This window comes from Daucus carota, chromosome 3 (genome assembly GCF_001625215.2).
Source record: "Daucus carota subsp. sativus chromosome 3, DH1 v3.0, whole genome shotgun sequence".
NCBI lineage: Eukaryota > Viridiplantae > Streptophyta > Magnoliopsida > Apiales > Apiaceae > Daucus > Daucus carota.
Window position 1 is genome coordinate 46,433,280 of NC_030383.2, and position 23,911 is coordinate 46,457,190.

At 33.7% G+C, this 23,911-nt stretch overlaps 4 protein-coding genes and 1 non-coding gene across 5 annotated transcripts; 2 read left to right on the plus strand and 3 right to left on the minus strand.

The window, feature by feature from the left end:
- Positions 1-6,139: 6,139 nt before the first annotated feature.
- Positions 6,140-12,061, plus strand: LOC108211066 (tRNA (guanine(26)-N(2))-dimethyltransferase 1). The gene is given in 14 exon segments (XM_064089112.1): positions 6,140-6,510; positions 6,936-7,133; positions 7,135-7,254; positions 7,405-7,492; positions 7,761-7,882; positions 8,140-8,304; positions 8,378-8,431; positions 8,598-8,686; positions 8,914-9,019; positions 9,134-9,140; positions 10,167-10,366; positions 10,707-10,901; positions 11,091-11,168; positions 11,495-12,061. Coding segments are annotated over 14 exon segments (1,755 nt in total). The 5' UTR covers positions 6,140-6,414; the 3' UTR covers positions 11,732-12,061.
- A 239-nt stretch (positions 12,062-12,300) lies between these two features.
- On the plus strand, positions 12,301-12,372 carry TRNAD-GUC (transfer RNA aspartic acid (anticodon GUC)). Its single transcript has one exon. It is a non-coding gene; the product is annotated as a tRNA-Asp (tRNA).
- A 536-nt stretch (positions 12,373-12,908) lies between these two features.
- Positions 12,909-14,633, minus strand: LOC108213231 (probable UDP-arabinopyranose mutase 1). Its single transcript, XM_017385001.2, has 4 exons — positions 14,313-14,633; positions 13,725-13,975; positions 13,472-13,640; positions 12,909-13,380 (listed from the first exon to the last, which is right to left on the minus strand). The coding sequence occupies exons 1-4, from the start codon at positions 14,622-14,624 to the stop codon at positions 13,075-13,077; spliced, it is 1,038 nt and encodes a 345-aa protein (XP_017240490.1). The 5' UTR covers positions 14,625-14,633; the 3' UTR covers positions 12,909-13,074.
- Positions 14,634-15,648: 1,015 nt separating this feature from the next.
- Positions 15,649-18,319, minus strand: LOC108213230 (cytochrome P450 85A1). The gene is made up of 9 exons (XM_017385000.2): positions 18,062-18,319; positions 17,668-17,989; positions 17,429-17,578; positions 17,105-17,350; positions 16,911-16,997; positions 16,697-16,775; positions 16,305-16,411; positions 15,988-16,112; positions 15,649-15,898 (listed from the first exon to the last, which is right to left on the minus strand). Exons 1-9 carry the CDS (start codon positions 18,250-18,252, stop codon positions 15,793-15,795), a joined length of 1,413 nt encoding a protein of 470 aa, XP_017240489.1. The 5' UTR covers positions 18,253-18,319; the 3' UTR covers positions 15,649-15,792.
- A 4,406-nt stretch (positions 18,320-22,725) lies between these two features.
- Positions 22,726-23,520, minus strand: LOC108213518 (uncharacterized). Its single transcript, XM_017385317.2, has 3 exons — positions 23,386-23,520; positions 23,165-23,253; positions 22,726-23,028 (listed from the first exon to the last, which is right to left on the minus strand). The coding sequence occupies exons 1-3, from the start codon at positions 23,407-23,409 to the stop codon at positions 22,869-22,871; spliced, it is 273 nt and encodes a 90-aa protein (XP_017240806.1). The 5' UTR covers positions 23,410-23,520; the 3' UTR covers positions 22,726-22,868.
- Between the last annotated feature and the right edge of the window lie 391 nt (positions 23,521-23,911).

Below are 23,911 nucleotides of genomic sequence, written 5' to 3' on the forward strand. Positions count from 1 at the left end.
GGTGAGAGACAAGTATTTTGGGACAAATAATTTTTTCAAAAGGGACTTATAAATTTATAAATTGAGACGGAGGGAGTATAAACAAATTTATTATTTTAGTGTTTAATGTATTATTTTCCCCATCCCTTCACATTCTTAACATTTGAATTGATGATTTGACATTTATTTTATTATAATCTTATAAATCATATTAAATATTTTTTTCTCTAAATATATAAATATTTCATATCCAAATATTCATTTGAAAATTTTCAAAAATAATTAGTTATAAATTAAAATAAATTGGACGGATGGTGTATTACGTTTGCCCCTTGTTAGTTGGGATGTACACGGGTTAAAACTTAAAAATGACAACGGATCACGTGGAATACCAGAACTAGCTAGTAGCCAGTAGTGAACTGGATGGATTCTCTCTGGCAGATGATAAGATAGGACCGGAGTTGAAACAGGAAATTCGAATCTAGCCATAGATTCATCATGGTACGAACATACACATCTTCTATCGTGTTTTTCAACATAAATATAGTTAGAGAAATTTGAATTTGAAAATAATTAATTAATTTAATGATTAAGAATTTATTAGATATATCAAAAATTCTTAATCAAATTGAAGTGTATAAATGATTAGTTAAATATATTTAGGAAATTAGAGATTAATCTAGATTTTTTTTTCATAAATGAGGGTGTTTTTAAAATACTAACGCAAAGTGATATTTACTAAATCTTACTTCCTTCGTCCCACTTTCTGTAAAGTGTGAACGGTTTACTGTTTACGCGTATTTCACTGTGTTTGATAAATGTATTTTTATATAATATTTTTCCATAATTTTTATTTTGTATAAAAATTTTAAGTTTCATACAAAAAAGAAATCACGAAAAAATATTATATACAAGTATTTCTTTTATATACCAAAAAAAACGTGCAAAACATATAATTAGATCAATGGGACGGAGGAAGTACAACAAAATGTTACTCTATCTGCGGTCAATTTTATGAATTAAATATTTAAGCAACTTTTCCAAAGTGATTATAATTAAAAGGCTGGGAATTTTGTAGCTTCAATTAAATGTTATTTTCAAAGTTATTTTTTCTTATTTCAGATTAATTATCAGCGATTCTTGCCTATGAGCATGACCAAAAAGTGTCTTTCTTTTATTTCTATGTACGAGATGCTTTAACTATAGGACTGCAAAACGATCCGGGTATTATCGGATATCTTTTTGCTCAAGTATCGGATCATATTATTTTGGGGTTTTTTTTATAAATATATAGGAGTTGCAGTTGCATATGAGATTGGATTATGCAACTGAAAACTGTAAGTTACAATTGATGTATGAGTGCCCCTGGCGGGGCCATTAGATCAAAATAGAATCAACTGAATGCAACCTCATAAGCAACTGAATTTTTTTAGGGTGGGGTGATATTGTGATGGATTTGGGTTGCAGGCCCTGAGGGGCAATATTCAACTGAATATGAATATGCAATCTCATAAGCAACTAAATGCAACTGAAAACTGTAAATTACAACTGATGTATGGGTGCTCCTGGCGGGGCCATTAGATCAAAATAGAATCAACTGAATGCAACCAAATGCAATTGAATGCAACTAAATGCCTGATTTCAAGTTCCAGTCTCTAAATGTCATTTTCGACCAGATTTTCAGAATCGATATATATATATATATATGGATTTCAAGGATGAGGTCGAAAATGACATTTGAAAAGTGGAACTTGAAATCAGGCATTCAGTTGCATATGAGGTTGCATTTAGTTGCAGGGGGAGGGGGTAGTATTTTTGCAATTTAGAAACTTAGTTTAGTAAATATGCAATTAATTTAGGAAGATGGTATTTTTGCAAATAAAATCCTAAAAAGTAGTATATTTGATAAATTCTCTATTATTTTTTGGTTGTCCAGATTTTCAAGATCATTTTGTTCGAATATTTAAAGGCCGGATCTAATTGGCCGAATACGAGTTTGTATCGTATTTTTTATTCATAACCGGGTAGTTTATATCCATCCACTAATATTAAATATTATTTCTATTTCAATTATTCAAATAATTTGCATTTGGTCTAAATAAACATAATACTATAAAATTATGATAAATATAAACTAAAACTTATAATTATATGTATGTATTTATAACTTATTAAATATAAATGTGAAGATAATATGCATTATCACGGTGAATGAAAATTATATTTATGAAGATTTAAACTTAAATAAAATATTTAAATTTTATAAAATTGATGACTATTTACCTACAAATGTAGCGAGTTAAAAATATAACCTATATATAAGTTGAAGGCGAATATGAATCTTGGATCGAATTTAGGTATTCGGATGAGATAATAGTGTGAAAAATAATATGAGACTTGATCTGAGCGGGTACATGAGTGCTCATATTTTATTCAAGTTTAATTTTTCTGTCAAATTTATATTATTTTCAAAATAAATATGAGACATGCATCATATTTTTGAGTCAAATATAAGTCAAAACACCATATTGTCCGCATCGATTTGCAGCCTACTTAACTATAATAGTTACTACATAGGTTTATTTTTGCTTCAATAATTAAAAGATTAAATTTATACGGTTGCTAGCTATCGGTAAAACACAGCCATCACTAAATTCCAAAATAATCAAATAGAAATGGAGGGGACCAATAGGAATGCTGTATGTAGTCTGTTTAGGGAATTGGGACAGTGAAGAGTTGTCGTCTTCTAATTTCTTTTACAAGTAAAAAAGATGGACCACACAGGATAAATAATTGAACGATATTGTTGATTGACGAGGGCTAACTAAATTGACAAGAGCTAACTAACATTATTGTTATATCCTTTTTATGCTGGAGAAGAAGAGTTAACCTAGCTGGATGATAGAGAGTGCAGAAAATTTGACATTTGTGGTCCAAAAGTTTTTCATTGTCATCCAGTCCGATCATAAACAATCAAATGACCATAACACAGAAGAAAGTCTGAACCAATCCATTAATTCTGTCATTCAGCTATTATCAAATGAGCTAAATCTGCTTTTGACTATCTTGTCAAATTTTTCGAAACTTTAAACTAAAGAATGTTGACTATAACTATTTCTCTCCGATGAGAGAAGAGAGTGCTTCGTGTTAGGATTTAGGAGTGAAGTGATCGATTTTAATTTTTGAAGTGTATGTCAATGTGTGTGTGCGTGTGTATGTGTATATATATATATATATATATATATATATATATATATATATATGTAGGCAATATGTGTGATAAATTTTATTATTCAATTTACTTATAAAATGAATATCAAAATTTATCTATAGAGCGTATACGGTATACTTACTCGCTTTCACATATAGCCCCGTTCATCTTCGATGAAAGAGTGCTCAATCAGTGAGCTATTACGTACTTTTTGAAGGGTGTCTGCTTCTAGACAAATATCATGGCTGTCTCTGCCCTATCTATGTTTCTACGATGGCCCAAGAACACTCTTGACTTGGTTGGGGCTATAACCTTTCTCCATGTGGTTCGCCCCTTGTTGTGTTGCATCATCGTGAGGTCTCTGTTGCTATTGCTCGTTTTCAGAATCTAGATTGGTGCTGCCTGGTTTTTAAAAAGGTAGGCCCAAGTCCCTAAGAGGGACCCTTCTCTTAAGGAATGGAACAAAAAAATCTCAATTTTACGACAAATCTGGTTTGGTGGCTGTTCTGCTGAAGGTAACTTGTAAAATTTTGAGGAGTTCACTCCATATATTGTTTTTTTATTGAACATTTAAAATTTTATTTCAACGTGGTAATTGTGGATTAAATCCGAATTTAAATATCTTATTCTTAATTTCTTGAACTGTATACGTATATTTCTTGATTTTATCTCTTATTTCTCATCTCCTTATATAGGTACGCCAAGTATTTTATAAAATAACTTGAAAATTAAATATTTCTTTTGTAGAAATATTTTATTTTTTAGAGTTTAATAATTTTTTAAACATAAATTTTATTAAAAACAACTTGAAAGCTCAAATAAAACATAACAAGATATAACTTGAGAGCATTAGAATATGTGCCGAACCCCTGTCTTCCAATGTAAACAATTGAGAGGGAAGGAGGGAATAACAAAATTTGATTCATTCAAAATTTGTAAACAATGAGAGAGACGGAGTGAATAGCAAAATCCGATTTAATCAAAATTATATACAGGAATAAGTATTAATTCGAATTGAGATCTAAGGTTAGAATTTTGAGGCTGTTTTACAAAAATGTTGTAAAGCAGACTAGCAGAATGCGTTACAGATAACAAAATAGTACTTCCTTGGTCCAGGTGGAATAAAATTATCCTGAAAAAGAAACAGAAGTGGGAAAGTGATGGGGGCGTGATAACTATTTTTTGATAAGTTTTGAAATGTACAATAAAAATAGATTAGACGCTAAAAAAAATGATAAAAAGATATTTAGGACACAGAGTACAAATACAAAGGAGAGGTAGAGGTAGAAGCTAGACATATGTATCAGCTGCAAGCCTGCAACTATATTAAACTATTGTTAACAAAAAAAACTACTCTACTCTATTAAACTATGTTATCTTTAGTCTACAGTATCAGGTGAAAACAGCAGTCACCAGTCACAACTACAACAAGTCTATGAGTAATATTTTTAGTCCGTACAAGGAACACGTGTCGAAGGCGTAGTGGGTATGGGGGCCTTCTGTTCCGGCGACTGCTGTGACACTGTGCAATCATGAGGTCCCCTCCGTCTACTTAATGGCTTGATTAGACTCTTGCTTGTTTTATTCATTTCTCCTTATTGCTCGCTGCACTCAAACTAGATCACTCAAAAGGACAACTTGTTTTATGCTGTTCAAAATATTTCTCGTTGGTGTTGTGCTCTTTTTAGCAACAGGGGAGTCATCGTTTAAACCATGCTAAGCTATGAGTTGTAATTGTTGCCCTTTAAGCTTCTTTTGATTTTTGAGAGTGTTGGCTTATCAAGACATCGTTTACAGAGAATAATGGTACTTTATATGAAAAGAAAGACATCAAAAATGATAAATTATTGTCAATTTTACTAGTTGAGATGTCCTTTAAGTCTTTTCCGTTTTTAGAGACAATATTATCATATTTGTATTTCTGTTACTAAAAATTATTCTCTATCATATAATTTCTGAAAATCATATTTGTAATTGATCAACCAAAATGAAAATATGATAATAAACATAACGAAGATAATTTAGTTGCGTAGTATACTTATGTAAAATAAATGTGAACTATAAGACCTATTGGTTAATAAAAAAATTATAAATATATATCATTTATATATTTGATTTTCTAAAATGGGTCTTGTAAAAATATATCTTATAGGGTTGACTAAAATTATAAAAAATATTGAAATTTGTTGAACAAGCTAGACGTGATACTCCAATGTCCCATTGTAATTGGCTTTTTTTTTTGTACATTCTATTGTGTTTAAAATAAAATAGAATGACATTTTGTAAAAAGCAAATAAATGTGAGTTTTCTAATTAGAATATGATTTTAATTTTTTTTATTTTCAAAATCAAATATCAGCTTTTGTAAACATAATTTGTTATAACTCTTTTTTCTGCTTCTTTTCTTATTTTTTTTAATAAAATATAATCGCGAACTCAAAAATATTTTTCTTTTAGGGTTAATTTTCAAAAAAATATCCAAGTTACAAAAAAAAAATTCAAAAAACAAATTTAGGAATGAAAATATTTATCAAAATATTAACTTAAAAAAAGTATTTTCAAAAACACGGTTTGCAACTGTTGCAACCATACTTGGAACTGATCAACCAAAATTATAATATAGTTGCAACTGATCAAATCAAAATCAACCACAAATGAAACTTTAAAAAATTGATATTTGAAAATCATATTTAATTACATTATTTGCACTGCGCTATGCGCCATGGGATACCAAAACAAATAGTACACTGACTAGGATTTAATTATATAAATCATTAATCAAAACAAACCATTCAACCAATTCACAACACTATCTACGCATATAAGTGCGTGTATGTAGAATCATTACCTATTTTGATAGATCAACCTAAATGGTTTCAATTTCAACCAATCTGAAGGTATACTACTTATTATTTTATAATATAAATATAGATATTTAGGGATGTAAATTGGTCAAAACAATAATGAAACCTAGCTCGAATTCAAGTTATTCAGACAAATAACACGAGCTAATAGCTGTTCACAAAATTTATAAAAACGAGTGAGTTTGAAGTTACACAGCTTGTAAGTGGAATAAGTATGTTTTTACAGTACCCATACTTGTTTCTTTCTCCTCTACACAAGTACAAAGCATTCACACACAACACACTCTTTCCTCCGCCACTGCAGAGCCGTTGATTATGATACACGGTCGATCACAGTAAACAGAGGATTTCCAAAAGAATAATGTCAACAGATATGAGTGATTACACTGATATTAAAGAAGGAGAAGCAGAGATTCTCATGCATGCCAAAAATGAAGTCTTTTACAACAAAACTCAGGTCTTGGATCCTATAATTAACCCTTTTTGTGATTGTAAACTTGATTGCAGCTTCTTGATTTTGGGTATTATAAATGGTCATGTGCAATTTGAGGTTGCTAATTGTTTGATTGATATGTGAGCATGCTCAGGGCTAATCCATACATAATTACTCATGTTAAAAATCATAAGTAGCCATTCTTTTAAAAGATGGAAATAAAATCTAGCCATTAATTTGTGAAGTTGGAATTTTGGCCACTTCTTTGAAATGTAGTTAAAAATACGGCCACTACTCAGCAATTTACTCGCATCAGATATGACTATTTTACAAGATTCTCCGCGTGTTTGTGCCTGTATTGATTCCTTTGTTATCTTTCTCTTTACTTGATGGAAGCTACTATCAAGGAGACCATTCATTCAACTGAGTCTCAGGTTTATGATCACCAGGTTAATAACAGAGATATATCAATTGCTGTCTTGAGGACATTTATATCTAAACAAAAAGAAGAGTACAAGTCATTCTTGTCCAGAAGAAAAAAAGTACCACCAAAGATACCTGAAAAACCTATATATGAAACAGAAGTTCCTACCATATCTAATCCTAAAGCAACTATCGATTCCGTTAATGAAAAATCTGATGACCATTGACCCATGTGAAGTTTTAGAAGTAATACCACACGATCACCCATGTAGCGTTGTTAATGAAGCACTTGAAACTCAAGAAGGATATGTTCTAAGGGAACTAAAGCCACCAAGGGTTCTAGAGGTGTCTTCGTATTATCTTTTGTTAGAACAACTGTTTTTTGCTCATCAATCTTGTTATAACATTTTGTTCGTATTTATTGTTGAATTTCTATGATGCATAATATTTTCATTCTGTCCCTAATGGCTTATCGATCGTTTTCTATTCTGACAGGCTTTGTCAGCATCAGGATTAAGGGCAATAAGATATGCAAGGGAAGTTGAATGTATTGGTGAAGTTGTAGCACTGGACAATGATAAAGGTATATTCAACTTCCCAGAAGTGCTTAAAGTTGTGAACTTGCCAATAGTAATATAGTCTTGTGTTTTTCTAAAGGAAGTGTTCGTAGATGTTGGTTTTATTTCAGTACACATACTTAATTATTCTAATAAGTTTTCTCAAAGTCGAGATACTTGTTTACAATATGGCTTTTAAATTGAGATGTATCTCATGCACTACAACTCTTGGCAAATGGAAGTTTTACCTCGTGATAGTGATACATATCAACAGAATCTATTGCTTGATTGCAGTCTCTGTTGAAGCAAGCAGGAGAAATATAAAATTTAATGGCTCAGTGGCATCCTCAAAAGTAGATTCACAACTTGCTGATGCTCATGTTTATATGCTTACCAACCCCAAAGAATTTGACATGGTATGAAATTATTGTTTTTGCATCGATATACATTCTGTCAAGTGTCAATAGCTTGTGAACTGTCAATTATGAAAACTAAATTAATGAATTTATTTAAATATGGATCGTTTTCCACTGGGAAGAAAGGAATTGAAAAACTCCCCTGGATATTTCTCTGTTGAAATATACTAGCCATTTCCTGAGGGAAAAGAAAAGCTTTCATGCTTAATAGGCTATTGAAATAAAAATTTAACTGTTCTTGCTCGTTAATGTTTCAGGTTGATCTTGATCCATATGGTTCACCCTCTGTCATCCTGGATTCTGCAGTTCAATCAATTGCTGATGGAGGTATGCTGATGTGTACAGCAACTGATATGGCAGTTCTATGTGGTGGCAATGGTGAGGTTTGCTATTCCAAGTAAGCGTCTGGAATCCATTGCTTTGTGCAGAGTAGCATTTTCTTAATAATTTTACCTTCTTTGTACAAACTCGAATGGAAGTAAAAGGACAAAAAAGTGGCTAAAGTATTGCCATGAAATGGCTTTGTGTATCCTACTTGCCTGTATTGAGGTACTTTACGTTTTCCAACTCTATTTGCTCTTTCACTATCTCTATATATTAACTCTTGTAACCTATATAAGCTTGTCATTATTGTATAAAATGCATTTGTTTTTTCCATATGCTTTTCTATTCTCCTATATCAGTTGCAATAATGTTAACTATATATTGATTGCAGAGTCATGCAAATCGATACAAGCGATATATTGTTCCTATCTTATCTGTTCAGATGCACTTCTATGTCCGCATTTTTGTCCGTGTATACACGTAAGGATCTGGATTATCTCTTTGTGCCCTACGTAAAATATCTGCATCATATGGTGTGACTGAAATAGTTACATGATCTTGTAATCTACTATCTTCTAAAAGAGGTTTATGCTATCTGTGTATACATGTCTGCATCGTTTGGCTCGATTGAACGACTCGTATGATTTTTTTTAACCAAATGTCTTCTATATAAGTTGCTGGTTAAGATATGTAACATCTAATTGTAGATCGGCAAGTGCCATGAAGAATACCCCTCTCAAGCTCTCTTATGTTTATCAGCGTGTTGATTGTGATTCCTTTCATCTTCAGCCAATTGGAAGAACTGTGTCCAAGGTATACTCTGTTCATTATCTCACATTTTGCATTAGTGTGTTAAAATATTATTGAAACGGATCGTGCTTGGACTTCTAAATGGTTGCCTCATTTTATTAGATAGAAAGGCATTAGAACAACAGTACAATGTTATATGTGATCATTATTAAGTCTAAGGTTTCTCATAACACATGTTCCTGTGTGTGCTTTCTCTCTCTGTTTTTTTTTGTTTGATATGTAGTTTCAGTTGCTCCTTAGTTTCCTGTGACACTCCCATATTCTCCCGTTCTATCCCACTCCTAAACAGTGATTATGAATATCTGAAGCCTGAAGGATATTGTTATACTTTTATCTTTAATTGCCACTTAGAAACAGATTTTGGCAGTAGACCATTAGTAGGGTAAAAACTTCAAGCTTCTTACGTTCATGTGATACTTGCTCACCGTTTAGATTTTTCTGAAATATCCTCTAAGGTTTAAAACTTAAACTGGGCAATGATATTGTGGATCTGCAGAATAGCACTATATGCACATTAGCAATTGGTTTGTTAATATCATAGTTTGGTAGTTTCTGAGCTTTCTCTCTGATTCCCTCACAAATTTTGTAGACCGAACCTGGTCCAATCAAGGACAAAATAAACAGACTGTGAGTGTTTGTCCAGATAAAATGCAGTGCAGCCAGATTTATATTGTATTAATACAGCTAATAACAAACTGATAATTTGACCTTTTTATATTTATATAAACTACAATTTTATTCTGCAATACATGGGTTGATTTTGGCTGGGATTTTGCACATGCTATATTCTGATGGTTGTCATCAAGACTTGTTTTTCTGCTGACATTACTGGGTCAGTATCACACTGTTTATTTTTTTTGTTAAAAAATTGTGATTAAGGTATAACTGGTTCTCCTCGCATGTCTATCAGTCTATGCAATTGCAAATGTCCACCTACATACCTTGTAGGACCTTTACGGGTAGAAAATATACTCCTATGAAGAAGGTTCTGATAATTCATAGACCTAAGCTCTTCTCTCTTATCATAATTGTGTAAGGCCACTAATATTTTTGCATGCAGATTTTTTTTTTATGTATAGATCTTTATGAAATGTCTGACAAGACATATTTTGTATCATGTTATCTGGATGCACTTGAATCCGTAGAATAGGTGTTAAATATCAACCTGGATTTGGTCCTGTTGTTCCTCAAGAGTGCAGCGACTGTGGGAAAAAATATAATATGGGATGGTCTATTCCCATCCATGATCAAGAATGGGTATCTTCCATACTGGTGGATATAAAGTAAATGAAAGATTGCTATCTTGCTTACAATCGAATTTCAGCAGTATTGACAACTATTTCCAGGTTTGTGGTTTCCTTGATCTAAGATTGCTAGATATTGGCTAAATAACCCAAGATATGAGTTGTTACCTTGGACCACATTAATTGGTGCTAGCACACCTGAGAATTATTCTGTTAAATTGTAAATTTGTAATACATACATCAGTAACAAGTAAACCTCCTTTTTTATTTTTTTATTTTATCTCAAAGTTCTTATAAACAATTGTAATCAGAGACAGAACACAGTATTTTGTACATAAGTCAATTAATAGTGTTACTGTGCCTGTCTGTTAGATTTTGTTAGTTACAAACTTTTGACAACATATGTTTTTAATTTTATTTTTTATCTGTGTTTTGTTTCTTTGCAGGAATTGCCTGATGTTCCCTTGTTCCTGAGCCTGCACAATCTTTGTGCAACACTAAAATGCACTTTCCCATCCGCCGTTATATTTCGCTCTGCTGTGATCAATGCTGGATATCGTATATCAGGAACTCATGTCAATCCACTGGGATTAGAATCAGGCGCTCCTATGAATGTCATATGGGATACCATGCGTTGCTGGGTAATGATGGGGAGGACTTATATTTTTGTCTTCAAATGCTGAACTCCAGTTAGATTGATCTGTCTATGGATAAAGACATCAAAATATTTGCCATATATCATGTGGCTCTTTAGACATATTAAACACTAAAATGCATTCTTGAATATGATTGTGATGCAAATTGAAGGAGCTGCTGAAATTATCGTGTAGGTGAAGAGTCATCCTGTGAAAGCTCAATCACCAGATTATGATGGAAGCATTATACTTGCCAAGGAAGCAGAGCTTCAGGTAACTTTTAGTTTTATGATTGGGCAATAGAATGTTATAAAACACCACGCCCTCTATCTTTCTTAGCAAGCTTTATGTTGTCATAGTGTAAAAATATAATGGTGCTGGACAAGGACCCTGCTGGAAGAACTATGTTCTTTTTGCGCATTTGCATTGCTATCAAGAATAATTTTAACATATTTTACAGATTATACTAAACCAGTGAACCTAAGATTTCAGAAAAGGAGATCAACTATATCATGAAAGTATTAGTTATCATTTTGTGCTTATGTTTGAATTTTGGCCAAGCCTATATCTAATAGCATACGATTTTTTCTATTTGACAGGCTAATTTTGCCATAGCTGTTGCATCACTTAGCAAGGCACAGGCCAAGAAAATTACCCGCTTCCTACCCAATCCTGAAAGGCATTGGAGCCCAAAACTGAAGGCAGGTCGTACTATCACTAGTAAGCACGTATCTCTTCTGGGTCCACATGCTATAAATGGCACCAATAATAATGAAGAAAGCGATGAACCTCAAGCAAAGCGTAAGAAGCCAGAAGATTCTACTTCAGCATTATAAATAACATTGTCACTCGTCTCTCGAACTGTTCCTCTAGTAGGGGGATTAGCCAGCCAAGTGCTCTTTCTACTTCTCAGTACGTGTTGCATTTCCTTGCATAAAGATCTCACATCCAACATGCCATCCAGTCGCATGAAATGCAGATTTCCAGTACAAGTATGGAACCACATGAGAGAGTGCCCTTTGATATTTTTTATAGCCTTCCAGGACTCTTCTTGTACTTTAAGTGTTTAACACGTACTCAATGAGCATTGTTATTCTGCTGGCTGTCCAATAACTTGCAATGTTTGTCTTGCCTGGTTTTCATGTTTAGATATTTTGTGATGTTTATATTTCTGGGTTTGAGTAAATATATTTTGCTCAATATTTTGTCTTTCAGGACTGTTAATTGTATGACTGTGGAGTAAATATTTGGGTCATAGAAGGACAATTGAACATGGTTATTGAAACGTTTATTTAGTATCTACTATCCAGTTTCAATAGAATGATGGGATTGGTTGGGGGTGAACTTTTGTATCGCTAATGCAAAAAACAATAAAAATATTTAATTCCACATTTCGCCCACCAAAGTCGTTGTAGTATAGTGGTAAGTATATCCGCCTGTCACGCGGATGACCCGGGTTCGATCCCCGGCAACGGCGTTTTTTCATTATTTACAATGGAATTGCTGTTTTTTTTTCCATTATTTACAATGGAATTGCTGTTTTTTGTGATTTTTAACAGTCTTTGCACCGGAATATCTGCTTTTTAAGATGTTTTTTTTTTTTCCCTTCAGAAGATTCTGTTTATGTAAACTACTTGACAACAATGCATCATCAACAGAACATTACCCATTTCATTGAAATGCATCTATCACAATTACAGTATGCATACAGACATTGCTCTACTTCTTTCTGGAAGGACAGTTCTCAGTGTCAGTTTGTCATCTCTCTTTATAGAATTTCTGATCACTTGTACATTCTGTTGTCGAAATCTTGAGGGACTAAGGAAGTCGCCTCGAAAAACGAAAGAAAAAAGAAGTGAGTAAGTGGCCCTTGTCTCTCAATCAGATTATAGCAAGCAATTCATAGGCACCTTACTTTTTGACTTGCATGTAATATCATTTCTGAATTCTGATAGAATAACTAGTTAATAATGAATATGTTCCTGACTAAAAAGGATTCTCCTATGCTCAGAATAGGCAAATATAGAATGTATTACTTGTTCATTTTGTAAATGCAAGAGATCACATGATGAAGATAACTACTTAAACTTTAGAAGACATATATGGTTGATGATATAACACTATTTTGAAGCCTAGAAAAGACTCTGATTGTTTGTCTACATCTTCACTTGCTGTCGGCCTACTTAGACGGGTTGAGTTCATCCCAGGCCTCGATCCACGTGACCATAGCATCCGCAAGCTTAGTGAAGTAAGGGTCAATCTTGCCAAGCTTTTCCCTGACTTGCTTCGACAACTCAATGTAGCAAGCTTGAACAGTAGTGCACTCCTTTGGAAGGACTGCTGCTTGGAAAAATGGAATGATCTCTTCTTGCCAGAAGATGCCTTTGTACTCCTTTTTCAAGTTGACAAAAGGATTGCTTGCTTTGCTGTGCCATATGTAGGGAAGCCCTGTCTTCACTCCTAGCCCCAAATGGTCACAGATTACCTGTCAACAAAACAAGAAACCAAATCAAACATTGGCAATTGCATTATATATCTAATACAAAGGTCATAAGCAAGTGAAGGTTGAAATGCACCTTGACACACCAGCCAGCCCACATATCATCGTAGCGACCAATAGGCTGGCCCTCTCCCATGAGACCGAAGTACATAGCAGGGCCAATGAGATCGCGATCAAATGCCAAATTCATACCACACATGGGAAACAAGGTGCTCTTTGGTATTGTCATGACTGCGTCCACATACCTGACTCAGAAGGATACTAATTTATGATAACAGAAACTATAACACAGAGCATACATGAAAACATACAAGTAAAGAAGTGCGAACCTAGTGTTCCTCTCGCTAGGCTTCACAAGTTGTGTAGGCGCATCATAATCCGGAATGTTAAGCCAGAGTCCATGTGACACAGCCGTGGGAACACCCTCTCGAAGACTGAAAGGATAGCCCCGGACGAAATCAGCACCCTCTGCATAGGGATCATACAGGGTGTTGAAGAAGTAGGGAGCGGATGGACAGAGCAAATTCTTGATGTGCTGCTCCAGTGCATTAATGTCTTGACCACTTGGATTTTTCGCAACCTTCAAACCAATGCAAGGGCACAAAATTAGAAAGAGTCAGCACATCATTTACATGCATAAATTTCAAAATTTTATCAACCAGGCTAGAATTAAAAATACGGTTTTTCTATGCTATGTCCATTACATATGTTAAACACTAAATTTATAAATTTGACTTATTTTGATCGGCTCCTACTTCTTAATAATGACGGACTCTGCATATACAACAATCACGCCAATCAAAATAAACTAAATACGTAGAATTTAGTGCTCAGCATGTGGCCATGACACACACCAGACAAATCGCACATAATATTAGTCATCAAGAGAAGGAAATGATTAATTATTTTATACTCACAAAGCAATCATCATCAATGGTGTAAATATACTTCTTCTTGGAAACCATGTAACCGAAACAACGACAAGCAGAGTCCTTAAAAGAAATGCAAGAAGCCTTAGGACCCAGAAGCTTGTTAATGTCGTTACGATTATAGAGATCATACTTAAAACCATAAGGAACTTTGATTTGTTTAGAAGGATCACCATCCTGAACAATGATGAGATGGTAAGGCTGAAAGAAAGGCCTCCACATCTCCAAGAAATCCAGGTTTCTAATAGTAGGTATCACAATGTCAAGTTCATCTTTCAAGGGAGGAGAAGCAGTAGCCATGGTTGAAGCAAGTTTGTGATAGTATGACAAGAGTTATTATATAAATAAAGGAGGGAAGAAACATGCGAGAGCAAAGGGGAGGTGTGTGAGGTGCAGGACTTGTTCTCTGCTTTTCCCGCACTTGTAGCCGTGCTTTTGTGTGTCTTCTTTTTATTTCTTGCATTTTATACACTTGCATTTTCTCTTGTTTAATTGATTTATACAATACTCCTTTATTAATTTGTCATTTTAACTGTTAATATTAATATGGCGATCAGTTATGTTGGCTGTAAATAAGGCTTGTCAGAGTTTGTGTAACTCTCCGTTTAATGTACAGTAATCTTCCTTCCGTACCCGTCAATTGTTTACGATTACTCGACATGTATTTTAATACCATCATAGTTTGATAAGTAATTATAAATTTTTTTCTTGTAAATAAAAATTTAATTTTATAAGAAAATTAATCATATAAGCTATGAAATTATATTTTATATGCATCTCAAACTTCGTGCCGAACAATGAAAAAACATTTCTTTAAATGAGAGGGACAAAAGTATACCATCATTTTTTATAAGATAGCCTGATCTTTTTAATTTTAAACAATTACTATGTAATAAAAATTCATCAAATTTGAATCAAAAGTTTTACTGTATGTATCATTTGGATGACAAGTCACATCATATCGAAACTTCTATTAAACAAGGTTTTGAGAAGAAAAATTGATGAAAAAAATTAAGATTAATAATCTCGACAGAAGTTGCGTGGACAGTGGATTGTAATATTATTAACAGAGATGCGAAGAACGTGATACTCTGCACTGCTCTTTTATTCTAGGGGTTTCACGTTTAAGTGTAGGAAGACTGGGCCGTGCCCGTCCATGCACCACCACTTTACAATTCATGCATGTCATTTTGTCAAGTTGTCAACTCATGGCTTTTGTAATGCTTCTCGAAAATGTAAAATTTTCATCTTTCAACTTGGAGAACAGTTGCATGCATTAGTTAAGTTTACATCTAAACATCTTATATATTGTGCAGATGCAATAGTCTCAACACGACAAAACTTTGAATTCTCTTATTTTGAATCATCAGCACAGCTTCACGACTCTTGCTTAACCTACATTTCTAATATACAAAGCAGGTACTATACTAGGCTAGATTAGGACTAATCCATATATTTGGCTTATAAGTCATTTTCTTTCTTCTGTTGGTAATGCCGAAATCTTAATATGCAGCCCTTTCGGTGCTTCAACTCTTGGAAACTTTACCAGCTCCTCTCCTCCAATTTCTTCCCATCTGCATCCAATTCCGAACCACATTTGTCAGTCTACACCGTATCGTCGAAATGCAAAAAAATTACCTAGCTAGTTGTTTTTGGCAACTACCTGTATCTGGTGACAAAATAATGCAGGAACGTCGAAATTTCGGCTATTCCCAGTTCCTTTCCAGGACACTGCCTGCTTCCTCCCCCAAATATGAACAAGTATTTTTGAGCATCCATGATTTTATTCTGCATTATAAACTTCTTGTCACTTTTTAAAGTCTCGGAAATAAAGTTACTTGCAAGTACCACGGAAGAGGTCACGGGTGAATATGTACGAATATTTCACTATCTGTACTGTGCCAAAATGATTCTATTTTGTACTATGATAATATTAACTTAAAATTCAGAATTATTATTGCAACTTGCAAGTCTACTTACCAGCCATCTCCATGGATTAAAAGAGTACGGATCAGGATACAGATTTGAGTCGTAATTAGTTTCTCTGGTGTAAACATATATTCTCCATCCTTCTGGAATAACATAACCTGAAATCCATGAAAACAACACTGAATATATTTATCTTTTCTAAATAGGAGTATTTTTTTCGACGCCATGTGATCAAATGCACTGGCTGATATGGTAGCCTTGCGATGCAGATAATGAATATGGTTGGGGAGTAGGGTCCTTTCAAGGGAGATGATTACAAAATCATAGACAACCAACCGTATCTCATTTTATAATAAACATATTAAAGTCGAATGTTGGAAAGTATTTTAGTTTTTTTTAGATGATGAAAAGCTTTAAACAGCAAGGAAATAGATCTACTATACCATTCAGTTCCATTTCCTTAGTAGTTTTTCGCAGAACGCCATTCACGATTGTTGCTAGTCTTGACGTCTCCAAGATTACCTGAATCATGGTCACAAATATTTATTACGTTGCCACAATACTCACGCACACATGACTCCATCGAGGCTTGAACCGCCTTAATATATAATGTTGCAACTATTTACTACATTATCTTGTAATATCGATCTGACTTACAGCACGAGTAAAGTTCATAGACTTGTAATCGTTCCAGTTAATCGGATCCTCTGGCCCCTTACTTTCTCTGAGTGCCAAATGCTCTTTCTACAAGATATTATAAACCAAGTTAGACAAAGAAACTAGAAAAACAACTATTCATGTCAGGGAATATACATGTGTTAATAATAAGGAATGCTGCTGACTAAGCTTACTCTGAGTTCTTGCAGTACTCTGGGATGATCATGAAGATATTTGACAGCCATCATTGAAGTAGTAGAAATAGTTTCATATCCAGAGTACAGAATTGTAATAATTTGATCAATGATCTCTTCATCACTCATTTTATATCTATTTTCTTCACTGCTCATGTAATAACCAAGCATGTCCTTTTTTATTTCCTGGCAAGCTCTTCTCTCCTCTATAAGTTGTCTCAGCATGCTCACTATGCTCTGCCTTGCCTGTAATTTTTTTTATAACAGTATTAGTAAAACTGCAAACATATATATATATTTTTTTTTACGTGGCATGTAATTTACCTGAACGCCACCGCGATAATTTGTACTGGGAAGGTTGATTGGCAATGAAATAGTTCCAAGTACCAGCTTGAAGAACTCAGGCATAAATTCCTTGCACATTGAGCCAGATTCTATTCCAGCAATTTGCTTTAGTGATGACAAAAGTGCCATCTGCAAATAAAATAAATCTAAGTCATCAAACAGATCGTAAAAAATAAAATAAAGGAGTACTACAGTCTACAAGTCTCTTCTAACCAAACCTCTTTGGTCTTCTGTTGAATATCAATGACTTTGTTATCCCAGTTGCTGAGGTGTTTTCTCATGAAATCATCGATCTTCGGAAGATGCTGATCTCTGATCATAGCAGGGCTAAGAAGAGCAAGCACAGCGCCTCTCATGTTCTTGTGCGCGGAACCATGAACAGCAGCAATGTTGTATGTTCCCAAAATGTCAAGCATGGATTGCGGATAGCCTGGCACAAAACCTTTAGCTTCATTCATGAGAATATATCTGTTCATCTCTGGATCCATCGATATGATCGTCGGACAGCCCAGGATATGGGTCTTGAACAAACTCCCAAACCTACATAACTTGAGATATATCATACAGTCCTGTTAAAACAGTAAAAAAAACACTAAACAGAGATTAATTCACCTTGCACTTTGGTTTTTAATGAAGCTAGGTCCTTGTTTGAGAAACTCAGTAGTTTCACCGAAAACCGGCCAACCCATTGAGCCTGGCGGCAAATCTTTTCTCACGTACCTCATTTCATTCCATCTCAACAATATTGTACTCAAGAGACAAACTCCCAGAACAGCAACAAAAACAAATATGCAAATGGCCATGGATGCTAGATTCAGCAGTCTATACAGTTCTAAACTGGAAAAAAGTTTAGCAACTCTATATATTTTCTTTTTTGGTACTTTTGTGTTGATTGTTGGAGCAAGCGAAAGCGTGCACATATATAGACCTCGTGGAGTGTTGATTGTTTTGAAAGAGAAAGCCCCCCAACCGTGCACCCTACAGGAGGAGAGGGACCAGAGACTTTAACACAAACGAAAAGGGCATTAAAAGAGGCCGTTAAAACTGACCAAAACTTATTGTTACTTTTACCGGCCATGCACACTGTCACAAACTTAGACATAGCCATTAGCCACCCAAAACCTAGCACAATTTATTGTCTTAGCACCGACTCTAACTGCACAAGATTTGATAATACCTCCTGTAATTCATTTTATAAGTTCAAACACAAAATGTGCCGAGGGAATAATGTCCGCTCTTTTTTTTTACGGTGACAATGCAATAATTTGGATCCTCGTAAAGATTGATTAGAATACAATTTCCCTCTTTTCTTGCGACAGTGTCATTGATTCAAATCCTCAAAAAATTTGATAGAAGCCTAATTTCCCTTCTTCCGTGACATGACAGTGTCATATATCAAATTCTAATAAAGAGCGATAGAAGCCTCATCTAATAATCCCGCCTTTCAACATATATATATATATATATATATATACATACGTGGTCAAGATTCTGCAACACATACAAAATCGCAGATAAGAGTGGTAGACAAAATTACCCGTTTGGACCACTCAAGTCTCTGTAATGCTACACCTACAAAATCTGATCACATTTATAATCAGAGGAGGCGCATTTCAAAGATAACATCCTCTTGTTATCGGGAGAAGAAAGTCAAAAGATACAGTTATCTATACATGTTGTACAAAGGGAAGCTCTGGTTTCAGCTTCACACAAATTAAGGAGGCACAGCCATATACACTCTGCAATTTTTATGCACATTTCGCATTTATTTTTTGTCTGTGACTTTCTGAGAGAAAAAGAAGGGGGGCTATTTTTTGTTGGCCAAAATGAGGACTGAGGACTGAGGAGTAGACATTAAGGACAAAGCAGCTGCGAGTCTTTATGATTTGGTTAACCAGAATTATAAAGCATTAAAAGAAGAATGTATAAGTGACAGAAGATCTAGGCAACAAGTTGGTGTAGTTGATGCACGATTCTATTTACACATACAACAAATATCATGCATGTAATCTTGGCTTGGCCCATTTTGATTTCCATTGGCGCAGCTCTGGAAAGGAAGAAATGATTTTAAGATAAGATGGTTTAGCTATACAGAGTATTGTAAGGTCACACTTCAATTCTGAGATTCAAATCCTCACTGTTGATTTATGATTGGTTTAACTATAAAACAAAACAATTAGGTCGTGTGTTAAAGAATACTTTGTGTCCTGGGTCATGTGTTAAGGACTTATTCTTGTCATCTAATTTTTTGATTATCGCTTACCCTACTAATGAGAACATATATTTATTTGTAGACATGAAAATCTAATTTTTTTGAAGAAAAAGAGAATTAATTGTTCTGAGTATTATTCTAAAAATTCGTGATTAATCTCTATTTCGTAACCCGTCAAATTAATTAAATTTTTGACTATTCAATTAATCATCTTATTAATCTTTATTCAATTTAAATAATTTTATGATTAATCTTTATTCTTATTTTTCATCGATTAAAACCGATGCTCACATTTTACCACAGTGATTATGAGTTTTAAAACATCATAGTCACTAAAAATGACAACACATGAGTTAACTACCAAGCAAGTACTGTACTGTTTGAAAGGGATCGAGTAACAAGAGTAAGAAACTTTGGGTCCTTTATGAGAAGTCAACAAGTACCTTGTCTTTGGGTTTCTTATGACTCATGTCTGAGTCCACTTGAAATGATTAGGAGTTAAAGTAGTGCTTAAGCTTCCGTAATCACATCAACCAAGTACTCCCTCCGTCCCATTTTAGTTGTCACATTTCCTTTTTTGTTGGTCAAATTGACTAATTTTTGACCAAAGATTACAAGTCACTCTTTTATTATTTTAAAAAACTGAAAATTACATCTTAAAGTAGATTAAAAGTTATTTTCGGTGACATATTTTTTTTATTTTTTCAATTGATAAAATATTAATAAATTTCAGTCAAACTTTGGTCAATTTGACCGGCACAAAACCAAATGTGACAACTAAAATGGGACGGAGGGAGTAGCGTAATTTTGTACCATCTGCTAAAGGTTGAAGAGAATGGGGCCGTTTAGATTATATTAAAAGAATTGACTTCTTACTTATTGTAAAGGAGTAGAGTAAAAGTGATAAGAAAATAAGTTAATAAACTGTTTGGAAAAGAAGCAGAAGCTGTGAGAGAGAAGTTAGCAATCTCAGCTTCTTAAAAGTGCTTCTACTTCTTTACACAAACGGGTCAAGAAAAGCAGAAGCCAGAAGCACCATTTGCTTCTAGCAAACAAACACCACCAATATCTCGCTCTTTTTTTTTTCCTTCTCCTTTTCTTATCCGCTCTTCAACCTTCATCCTCCTTGCTGGTTAATCATCTTCGCTCATCCATCTTCTCTCTTATTTATCAGTTTCATTAACAAAATCAAGATCTGATTTTTTTCGGATAAGTTCTTGTTATCTCCCTTCTCATCAAGGTTATTAGTCGTGCACATCTTTTTGAGCTATTTGTGTTTGTTTTGATTTGTTATGGGTTTAGTCATGTTTCTAAAAAGGACTTATATGATATTTTGGGTGATCGGTACGACTCGTGTCCAATATGACACGGTGAATATCGCAAGAGTTTACTTTTCACGACAAAAAATTGTTCATGTTTTAGGGTAAATGTTGCTTCATTAAAAAAGAAAGAAAGAAAGATCGGAACATAAGAATAGATCTGATACCAATACAGACTACCCTGTTGGTGTAACCGATAGCTGTGAACGTTGAGGTACACATGATACTTATGTGAAGGTCAATTACGATGCTATTATGATCACAACTGATGGAGGCTGGATTCTGGACTTGGTTCTAATAATATTTGGATTAAGGAATTTAAATATTCTACGTGTTAGGCGATTTGTAAACAAAGCGGCTATGTATTTAGCTCATATTTTGTTTTATAATAAGGTTGTAATTGACAGTTCGAAGTTTTTATCAGCTAGTTTAAATAATTTATTAAATTCTCCGCTTTTCATAAAAAAAAAAAATACGGTCAGAATTCGTTTCACATCTTTCTTAGGTTGGAAATCAAGAAAACGATTTAGCCCAACGATTCTCGATTTCCCGAAGATGAAATATAATACTCCCCTTCCCCAAAATAGTAGTTTAGACTTTTTTCATGGAGTAGTGCTACATGCACAAAGTTGGGTACATAATTTTACACAAAATGACATGGCAATCTAGGTGGAGAGTTTTAATTGGTGCTATTAATGCATGTGCAGGGGGTCCATTCCAATCACAAGTTAACACATACTCATTCTGTGAATATTTCTGTACCCATTTCTGTGCATGTAGCATTTTCCTTTTTCATGTGAGATTAATATTAAAGACATAGTGTTAGCGCTAATTAAGTACATTGTCTGTCCAAATGTTGCATGGTTAACTGGCGATAATAACAACTGGTAATTAAGAAGAGCCCAATTCTAAATCGTACGTAGTTCGTAGCGAATTGATGTTGTACGTGAAGATGTGACGGTGGTTATTCGTTGCTTAAGGTCTGGTTTACTGTTTAGTACCAATCAGTCCAATCAATATATGAGATTATACATGATTCTGGTAAAACAGGATTAAAGTGCTTATAATATATAATAATCCTTTTTAACCCTTTTATTAAGCTCCAAATATTTTCATAAACAATTAAATTCAACTATTCAAGCCATGTAAGTTTATCAAGGATCTACAGCAATTGTAACGGCGCTTTTTGACTTCTTGAGCTAAGACAAAATGGATAGACCAATTACGTCCTCCAAGCATTAATCGAAACAAGAAAATTTATATAAGCGGGAGTCAAAACTCGGTAAAGTTCGGAAAGAATTAATCGAAAATTTGTGAACACGGATTAATCAAATTAATCGAAGATTTAATTTAACGAAATACTGAACAGTCGCCGATATTAGAACTGAGCCTTCGTGACAGACACTTGAGCAGGGTGAAAATAATGGGATCAAATGGATTCTGGTATCTGCTTGATTTCAAGGCCCAAAAGTGTAAGTGCTTGTTTCGGTGAGTTAAAAATCTAGAAAACATATTTGAATATTATCTTTATTATTATTTAGAAATTTCCTCAAATAATTATTTTTTAATATATTTCTTTTATTATTCCAATAAATTTAAAATTCAAAGAAGGATATATTAAACTTATGAGAAACTTTCTCCAATATTTTTTACATGTGCAAATTGAGTAATATTAAATGCTAATAATTTTAATACCATCTGATCTTTCCTATATAAGTTTATATTTTAAAGAAGTACGACAAGAATGACAAGAACACGAGATTAATTTATTGCAACTTGACAATATGTACGTATATGGTGCCGCAAAACAAAGGAGAGACAATACAAAATAACAAAACATGGTCGTAATTTAATCTTGATCCGTTCCGAAACAAATCCGTATCCATCTCTATTTGGTATTAATGTCCGACTCCGAGAAGAAGTGGTTGATCGCCGGCATAACCTCCGGTGGGCGTTCACGGAGAAACTTGCGGAGTCCATGGTGCCTGTATTTCTCTCCTTCTTCCAAGTTATCTAGTACACCTGCTGTACGGTGAGCTTTGTTAATCCTGCAAACTCCAAATCATACAATTATTTATAACCATTTTTATCCAAAAAAATAATTAATCGAGATTAATATGTTTATGTTTATTCACATGAATCAAAAAATAATAATAATTTTTTTATCGTTGTTAAGGTACGTACCTGACATCAGGGTTCATGAAGACGTTCCTGGTGAGCTGAAAAACACACATACTTGTTACAAATGTCATAGCTGCCATCAGAGGATATACCTGGAGTATTTTTTTTTATAATTAATATAAACACGTACGAAATGCTTGATTAGTATACATAATCAAAGTATTAGTCCATAAGTTAAATTAAAAATTTATAGATAGATGATAATGATAATAGAGATATATTACCTCTGGTTTGATCCAACGAGCCATGCAGGGATGAAATAGATTGATAATATTATATTATGTGAAGTGTATGTATATTCAATCACACAGGATACGTACACTATTTATACAGGTCGATATGGTTGCATAGCCTGGAATTTTCATAGGCTGCAATATACGGTGGGCGGTTTAAAATTGATGATAACAAAAACCAGGAGCTGAGCCGCTTGTTTTCTGCTTGTAAACTTGATTGTCACGGTAATATGTTATGATTTTGATACACTAGACTTGCTTTTGGTCTTGTTTTGACTCGGTTTTTTATACAGTGCATGATAATCTGGAAGATTATATTCCAAACTTTGACCTTTTCTGCTTTATCTTCTGTGAATGTAATATTCATATTACTCCACGTAGAATCTATATGTTTATTTTATATAGTAATAATATTGAAAAATATTATACAAATATATAATATTTTTCTGAAACAAGTCCTTTTGGAAAAAAGAGAGAGACAATCATGCTTATTATATACTGCATTACTTGCGTTGTT